The 9,082-nt window shown below is 39.7% G+C and overlaps 1 protein-coding gene across 3 annotated transcripts in view; it reads right to left on the reverse strand.

The window, feature by feature from the left end:
* Nucleotides 1–6: 6 nt before the first annotated feature.
* LOC109914012 (52 kDa repressor of the inhibitor of the protein kinase) overlaps nt 7–9,082 on the reverse strand; it is a 40,664-nt gene continuing 31,588 nt past the window's right edge. For all 3 annotated transcript variants that reach the window (XM_048597729.1, XM_020513578.2, XM_048597730.1), the window contains exon 5: nt 7–9,082. This exon is cut by the window's right edge and continues 2,483 nt beyond it. In XM_048597729.1, coding sequence (XP_048453686.1) covers nt 9,053–9,082 — 30 coding nt within the window. In that variant the 3' untranslated portion in view covers nt 7–9,052.

Raw genomic sequence — 9,082 nt, forward strand, 5'->3', positions numbered from 1 at the left:
ACAAAAGGTAACAATTCTGACAGGATTCTTTCATAATTAATGTAAAAGGCTACAAGAATAAACAAGTAGAAGAGATCTTTCCCTGAACGTTTTATAGCTCAGGACGTAGCAGTGCACTGAAGTACAAGACTCTTAGGCTCAGAATAAACAAGAGATGGCCTAAATGACAAAACATACTGGCTATTTGAAAAGGAAAACATCAGCAACAGCACCAACTACATTCATTCATATCAGGAGCACTTTCTAAGCAGTGCTTATTGAAGTGAAAGTCTTAAAACAAAATAAAAACACAGAACATAAGACACTCTCTTTAAAGTTGAATATTGAGGCTTCTCATTTTATTTCTAGTTGGGGTACATTGGTGGGGAAGTAGTGGTGAAGACAGAAGTGGGAATGAGACACCATCATGGCTCTCTGAAGTAGTACTGTATGTGTGGGGTGAGACAATGCTCATTTCAGTGATACTAGCCTAAATATAACTAAATCATTAAAAGAAATGGGAATATATCAGTAGTTGATGGAGAAAGTAGCACATGTGCATCTGTGTCTACATCCTGGATTTATATCAGCTGCATGGTAGATCATTAATAGTTTTAATGTGCCCGTAGCCCCATCGCCAGGGATTTCCTTTTCAACATTTTCTAATCAAGACTAAAAGTCACACAGCCTTACTACTTTTTGGAATGAGCATCACCTTGTTGCACCTCATCATTGAACTGCAGTAATAAAAGATCAACAAAAGTTTATGCAAAGGACGTCTGCCCCAACTGAAATTTGCACACAATAGTTAGAAATAAATGTCTTGTCCAGAAATTGGCAAAATACACATTATTGCACCATTCATTCTAGAAATTCACCAAATAACCTTCATGAGTCTAAACTTCAACAGCCTGTTGAGAGAACGTCCTGACCATGAAGCACAACAATAAGCCAGTTTTCGATCCTAATCTCACCCAGTGCCCAGCAAGTTGGGTAGCTAATGGCAGCACATGCCTAAACCAAACCTTTTCCTTCACTTAAGCTGGGGAGTGCTGCCATGACTGCGATGCTCCTTTGCCTTATCTGTGTCCAGCAAATGCTGCTGAGATTGAAAAATCAAACAAGAGGTCTTATCAGAGATGGTGCCTGAAAGTCTAAGCCATGGCTGCGGGAGTGGGCAACGTGGGAGACAAAATACTGGAGCATTCATTTTAAAAATTGGAAACCTTAACAAGTACATGATACAGGGCATTACAAAAATAACTTTCCACATTAACAATTGACTTAAGAAACTCACAAGTGGATATGTTTTTATTAAAAATATATAAATTAAAGGACAGCACAATAGCAAGCCTTTTAACTGTAATTTGAAAGAAGCAATATTAATTCAAAAGTATTTCACAGAAATGAATTTCCAACACAATGTTCAGCTATTGGAAAGCAAGTAGCTGTGAAAATTAAAACAATTACAGAACAGTTACCAACTAATTGTAACAGGTTAATAGTTTATTAATCTGTACAGACATGCTTTTACACACTAAAATACTGCTCCTGCTGCTTCAGGTGTTACACAACTGCACTAAAGCAACGATGGGATTTTTACACAAATAAAAAACAGATCGATTATTCAACCTAGCAAATCTGATGAGGGTTGTTGGAATCCACTCAACCCCTTGAAAACTAGATACTGAGGGTCATGCACTTTATTATCATTACATTTTCTACACTAAAGATGGAAATAGCTACCTCCAATGGCCTACTATAGAACTGCACCATCCATTGTAGTATATGGTCCCACGTTTAAGATCCTTTCGATGCTGTGTCGTTTGATTTTCACCTGGATGAGAATTGAAACTTGGGTGCAAAAATGAATCAACCCAGTTAATGATTTTCATCCAGGGTGGTCACTTCTGGTGGAGATGTCAAAAAGGGGCAAGTTTAGATTCAACCACAACAAATGAATGAGCTGCTGACACACACTCAGTCCTGACAAAGGGTGTAAACCCGAAATGTTGACTTTCCTGCTCCTCTGATGTTGCTGACCTGCTGTGTTCCTCCAGCTCCACTCAGGTGTGTGAAATAGCTACAAAGGATCTCTAGAAATGTATTTGCACATGGAATTAGTACACCTATGTGCCCTCCACTGTTGTCTCTTTGGCCAATTTGCCATCCCGTACCAAGTTCCAAAGAAGCCACAGCCTGTAGTACGAATCTTTGCAACCTGACTTTCAGCACTTGCATCAGAGATAGTAGGAACTGCACATGCTGGAGAATCTGAGATAACAAAGTGTAGAGCTGGATGAACATAGCAGGCCAAGCAGCATCACAGCCTTCATGCTCCTGTGATGCTGCTCAGCCTGCTGTGTTCATCCAGCTCTACACCTTGTTATTTCAGCAATTGCAGATTTTATTCTAAGTGTTAATATTCCTCTTCTCCATCTAACACCTTGAAGAATTGCTTAATTGTATGATAGGAATATACTTGTCAAAGTTCTCTATTTTGCTGAGTTCTGGACAATTGCAGCTACGTACATGTCACAGAACAGCCCTATCTACCAATATAAATCTTACCATAACAAATATTTTGTTTCCTCTCCCGAGGTACCGACACAAGATGTAGTTCCACAGGTGGCAACAAACACTAGCCCTCACTCAGGCAGTTATTTTTGACTTGAGTATAATCAGTATCCGAGTACAGGCAAGCAACAAGACTGCAAAAGGAGACTACAGTTCAGTCTTCAAGCTACGTTGATATATACACACAATGGATTGTAATCACAAGTTTATTTTTCTGCCTTCATTATCCACAGGCATTAAAGCCAAATGCAGTCTCATTTTGGCACAAAGTAGGATGAAACATTGTCCAACTGAGCCACACACTTTGGCCTATGTCTTAACCATCCAAGACATTGGGAAGAAAACTAAACAATTAATTTAAATGCATTATCAAAATAAAACAATCATAAGTAATTTGCCCTGATAGAAGAAAATAATATTTTTAAAAAACCTGCAGGATGATAATTTCCTCGAAAACAAGTTAATTCAACTCCAACTACCCTATCAGCAACACAAGTATGTCTGGGCACAAATAACGCTATTGCTTTATCCACAGGAATCTTGAAGTTGGCCCCACAGTTGTCCCAAATACATGTCTCATTATTAAATTCATGGAGATGCATTTAAGGATGGTGATAGCAATCACTTCTCTCAGTGAATAATTAATCAACTTTTCTGCAGGCCTTGTCATTTTCTAGTCTCCTTTTCTGTGCTGATTCAAGAAAACTGCGAAAGCTTCAGCATTAGCAGGTGGATTCCCCCCTTTCTTGAATGAGTCAGCACATTAAAAGGGGAATAAAGCCTAAACTCAAAAGCAATCCTGATTTGTTAGCACCCTGGCTGCTTGCAGATAACCACACTCTTCTACAAATCCTGAGATGAGAACTGGCACTGTTTAAATGCAACAATTTATTTAGTACGGTCAAATACTGACTTGCCTAGACTGCCGTGGCGCATCTTCCTGCAAGTTAATGGTAAATTCTGTTAATAAGATGTGTAGTATAAAACTGGTGCCAAGCAACATCAACTAAATGAACATCTAATACAGTTAGATGCTTTGTGAAGCAGAAGTAGCTGTCTTAATTAAATTATGTGGATGCACCGGACTGGGACTGGGATGGACAAAGTCAGAAGTCACACAAAACCAGGTTACAGTCCAAGTCACTAAACATGATAAAGCAGCAGTGTTCCAAAAGGTTGTGGTTTCAAATAAACCCGTTGGACTATAACCTGGTATTGTGCGACTTCTGACTTAACTAAATTTTCTCATGCTTCACGTTTTGGTGTAATATCAGATGTAGTATTGCTGGAATTTTCACCCTGGAAGTCAAAACACCAACTGAATAAAGAAACTGGTGTGATCTGTCTCCAAGATACTGATTTAAATTTGTTTCAAAATACAGTAACGACCACATATTTTTCTGCCTTCCCTCCTCTATTGTAATGATTAATGCAGGATTACAGCTTCACAGACATCAGCAGGACCAAGCTGTTCTCATTTCACTGGCCTCTAATCTTCAACCTGCCATCATGGGTGGAACTAAGTCACTCAGCACATGTCAGATCAGACATGTTTCTCCATCTAGTTGTATCAGTACCACTTACCCATTGGGTCTTTGGCAGTTGTAAGCAATCTACCCAATCGATAGTTTCAAGCAACTACTTAAGAAAAAACATATGCACAATGTGGTACAAACTGGTCAACTAGATGTGGAATCAGTCAGGGTGAAGTGAAGAAACAACAAGGAGTAGAAAACATTCGGAAGAGTTCATCTTTAGGACTCCAAACAGTAGCGGTGAGCTACCATAGTATTAAACAGGCAATTAGAAATGTAACAAGAATGCTTCTGTTGTGCAAATAACACTAGCAATAATACCTCTGTTGGATGAATTCCTGTGGCGTACTAGATTTTTTTTTTGACCAGTACACTGAGGAACCAACAAAAGAATACACAATCCTAGGTCAGATTTTGTGCAACAAGAAGGGGTTAATTAATATTCTTATGCGAGGTCCTTTATGACTACATTTTCTTCATTTTAGAATTCTTCACTGAGGTAGAAATGAAGTCGTCAAATCCAAAAATCTAAACAAAGGAAGCAATGAAGGTACGAGAGGAGAGTTAGCTGCAATGAATTAGGTGACTCCATTAAAAATATACAATAGTGGACAACAGACAATGGTTAATATTAAAGGAACAAATGCTTGAATTGCAGCAGTTATATTTTTCAGGTGAAAGAACACAACACGAAAAGTTCTCCACCTACGGTCACTAAAAGAAATTATGGACGGCATTTGATCTAAAGAGTGGTCATATAAAGTTACTCAAAAACGTACAGCCTGAGGATTGGGAACTGTTTAGAATTCAGCAAAGGAGGTCCTAGATATTACTTAAGTGGGCAAAACAGATTAAGAGCAAATTTGCAAAGAACATATAAAAGCAGACTGAAAGAGCTTCAAAGTATATAAAATAGAAAAAACAAACGTAAGCCCCTTAGAGACTGAAACAAGACAATTGATAATGGAGATCAAGGAAATGGCAGAAAATTAAACTATTTCAGTTGTCATCACACAAGACAACACAAATAACTTCCCCGAGGTGCTAGGGTCTTTTGGGAAGGAAGAATTGAAGAAAATATAGTATTAGTTTAAAAAAAAAGAGGAACTGAAAGTTGTAAGTTCCCAGGGCCTGATTACCTACATGCCATGGAACTAAAAGGTGGCGGCCAAAGAACTCGTGGATACATCAGGTGTCATCTTCCACAATTGGTGTAAATTCCCGAACAACCCCCAAATTGGAGGATGGAGAAAGTAACCCCATCATTTAAAGAAAAAGGAGGAAAATCAGGAATTACAGCTGGTCAGGTTTTCAGTAGTGCAAGAAAATAAAAGCAGTGCAGGCTGATAATTAAGCATATCATAATAGGGCACGTAGAAAACATTAACAGGATTACAAAGTTAACATGGATTTAGGAAAGGGAATTAGTGTTTGACAAACCTTCTGGAGGTTTCTTTTTTGGAGTATACAAGTAAAATAGATGAAGGAAAACCAATGGATGTAGTGCATTTGGATTTTCAAAAACTTTTGATAAAATCCCACGTAAGAGGTTATTAGGCAAAATCAACACATGTGAAATTGATGGTAATATACTAGTACGGATTGAGAAATGGCAGTTGAAAAACAGAGTGAGAAACAAAATAGACTACTTTTGGAGTGGAAGGCAGCGACGAGTGGAGGATCTCAGGGATCAATACTCGAGTCCCGGCTGTTCACAATATAAAATCAACAATTTGGATAAGAGATTCAAGTGTAATATTTCCAAATTTGCTGACGAGACAGGTGGTAGGACTTTTGATCAGTGAGGAAAACAGAGGCAAAAAGGCCATTTAGATAAGTTGACTTAAGAAAATGTTTTGCAGATGTGGCATAACAAAGATAAAAGTCATCCACTTCGGTGTGGAAAACAGATTGGTAAAACAATATTTAAATGGTGATAGATTGGAAAATGATATACAAAGGGTCCTTGAATATTCATCATTGGCAACAAATAGTTACAAAGGAAAGCTGCATGTGAGGGGGTTACGAATACAGGACCTATTAAGTCTTACTACAGCTGTACAGGGCCTTCGTGTGAACACATCCAGAGAACTGTGTGCAGTTCTCATCTCGTTATACAAGACGGACTTGGCAGAGGAGAAGGAATGCAACGAAGGCTCACCAGACTGATTCCTGGGTTGGCAGGTTTGCCAGGCATTCAGAGAGATTGTTTGACTGGGCCCGAATGCACTGTAACTCAGGAATGAGAAGGGATCTTTCTGAAATGTATAAAATTCTGACATGTCTAGACAGATTGGATGAAGGGATGATACTTCCTTTAGCCAGGGAGCAGTCCAGAACAAGGGGTCATGATTTCAGGATACATGGTAGGCCATTTCAGGCTGAGATGAGGAGAAATTTCTTCAATAGATGGTGAAACCTGTGGAATTCTCTGTGAAGGCAAGTGTCTTGAAGCTAAAGGTAACAAGAGGAATGGGGTGAGAGAAGTCTGGCGTTGAGATATAGGATCGGCCGTAATCTTGTTGAATAGTCAAGTGGCTGAATGGCCTACTCCTACTATTTTCTATATTTTTATAATTGAACCCTTAAGAATGGCAGATGGAACTATTTGAGACTACTGAACTAGAGAGAGTACAGTGTGGAGCTGGAGGAATACAGCAGGCCAGGCATCAGAGGAACAGGAAAGTAGACGTTTGGCGTCAGGGGCCCTCTTCAGAAATCTGGCTTCAGTACACATGAACTGTGGTGAAGTGAAGAATATTAAAAGAAGTATCTTGGAGATGAAAAAAAAACACATTGCAAAGATTCCTATAACATCCAGTTCCTTTACTAAGTTGGTATTGTGTATTTTCAGGACAGTTAGCCAATGCTTCCACATCTTATCACTGGACAGCACTCTATGCTGATGCTGAGGATGATACCAGATTAACAAGTTTAGCTGACTCTATGCCCCTCATCTAGGTTCAGAGTCGGGGAGTGACATTTGATCAGACACCTTGAAAAAGACGTCAACTAGGAGCCAACACATTCCAGAGTAGAGCTGGGAAAAATAAAAAATTAGAACACAATTTCTGAAACAACTCATTAATTCACATGGAATTTTCAATTACTATCAAACATTATACAATGGCACTTGATCCCAGCTTTCCCAGCAGTGGTGACAGCAGGGACAGGCATGGTATCTGAAAAGGAGATAAAATGCCAGGGGTGAAGAGAGGGTGCGTGAGGGGAGCTGACTGGGTCAAAGCTGTCCCCAAGAAAAAATATTAAACAACTTATCTTCTAAAGATGCCTCAAGTGGACAAATGACATATGGAAATATTTCAGTTAAAACCTATTGTTAAACAAGCTTGATGGGCCATCAATGATTGCTGTAAAAAAAAAAAAGAGCCAAACCAGAAATTAATAGGCTCAATCCATATTTTCAGCTCCATATCAGTTGAGGGCAAAGGCGAAAATAAGAGAGCATTAAAATGCACAGGCTGAATCTGCACTCCTGTTCATCATTTAATACATTTATATGGACACTGGATAAATCACTACAAAATCATATAAAGTACCAGAGGAATACCACACAATCATATTCCAAATCACTGGTTTAAGGATAAGCAAATTCAACCTCCAATAAAAGGTACCTAGGTAAGAATGTCAATTTAAACATTGTTGTTCGTATATAATTACCTTCACATTTTTTTCTATATTTAATTTTAGCAATTTTGACAAAGACTACATTTAACTGAAAAGCACATCGCTGCTTTCAACAAACATCATGGACAAGCACGTTTCATGTGTGAACGTGTCTTTGGTGAGACCTTCCTGGGCCTAAAGAAAAATCAAAGAATTCTTAAATCAGAGGTAATTGAGATGGGCGGAAGATGTCATGGTACTCAAAGGGAAGGGTAATAAAACAATGAATGAAAATACTTCAAAAATTGTTGTTTATTTCACCCTTAAACAAACATCTTATCTTGAAGAGCACCCTCATGCAGGAGTCTTCACATTTAAACATGCCCAACCTGAATTGGTCACAGATTAAAGTTGTTGACTGTTAGGAGCATAACTGAAGTAGCAATGGTGAATAATTTTATTGTACTGCTACTTCAGAACTATTTACATTACTTACACTAGAAACGTTCGTCTCTGAGTTTCTGTCTTCTGAATTTTTAATTTCCAAAACCTTTATTCCATCACCATTCAAATCCTGATTGCACATGCTCATATTGTCTACTTCCACGGTGGCTGCTTCTGGAGGAGGGTTTTGCAGCTCTGTTGCTTCTGGACGGTTGTCCAGTTCCACCACATTTGCCTCAGGACACTGTTCCAACTCAACGGCACGTGACTCGGGGTGTGGATCGAATTCCACAGCACTTGCACCAGAATGGTGCTCTACTACCTCCATGCCCATCACTGGATGGCCCTCCATCACAGTACTAGATTCATTATGATGTGGCAAGTCTGAGGCATTAGTCTGCGGTGGGTGTTGAACCTCTGCAGAGATTGATTCCATGTGCTGCTGAACCTCTGTCGCAACAGGCTCTGGGTGGTGCTGGATTTCCATGCTAGTAACTTCTGAAGGATGTTGCACCTCTGTGGCAACTGGTTCCACGTCGGGCTTGATGTCAACTTCGAGCTCTGGATGGTCTTCTGTCTCTGTAGCAACAGACACCTGATGGGGCCGCATCTCCGTCTCACCAGGCTCCAAGTGGCACTGGCTCTGCAATTCCAAGGCACTGTGCTGTGGCCGTTGTTGTATTATCTCTGTGGCACTAGTCTCTGGACAATGACCCACTTCCACGGTGGTATCTTCTATTCCACGGCTCAGCTCAATAGCACTAGTCTGTGGATTGTGCAATTCCACAGTGCTGCTCTCTGGGTGGTGCTGTAGCTCAACGGTATTTCCCTCAAGATGGTGCTGCAGGGATACTGCATCTTCTTGTACCTGGTGCTGAAGCTCCACGGTGCTAGGCTCCATTTGCGGCTGAAGCTCCACG

This window comes from Rhincodon typus, chromosome 6 (assembly GCF_021869965.1).
Source record: "Rhincodon typus isolate 14 chromosome 6, sRhiTyp1.1, whole genome shotgun sequence".
Lineage (NCBI taxonomy): Eukaryota > Metazoa > Chordata > Chondrichthyes > Orectolobiformes > Rhincodontidae > Rhincodon > Rhincodon typus.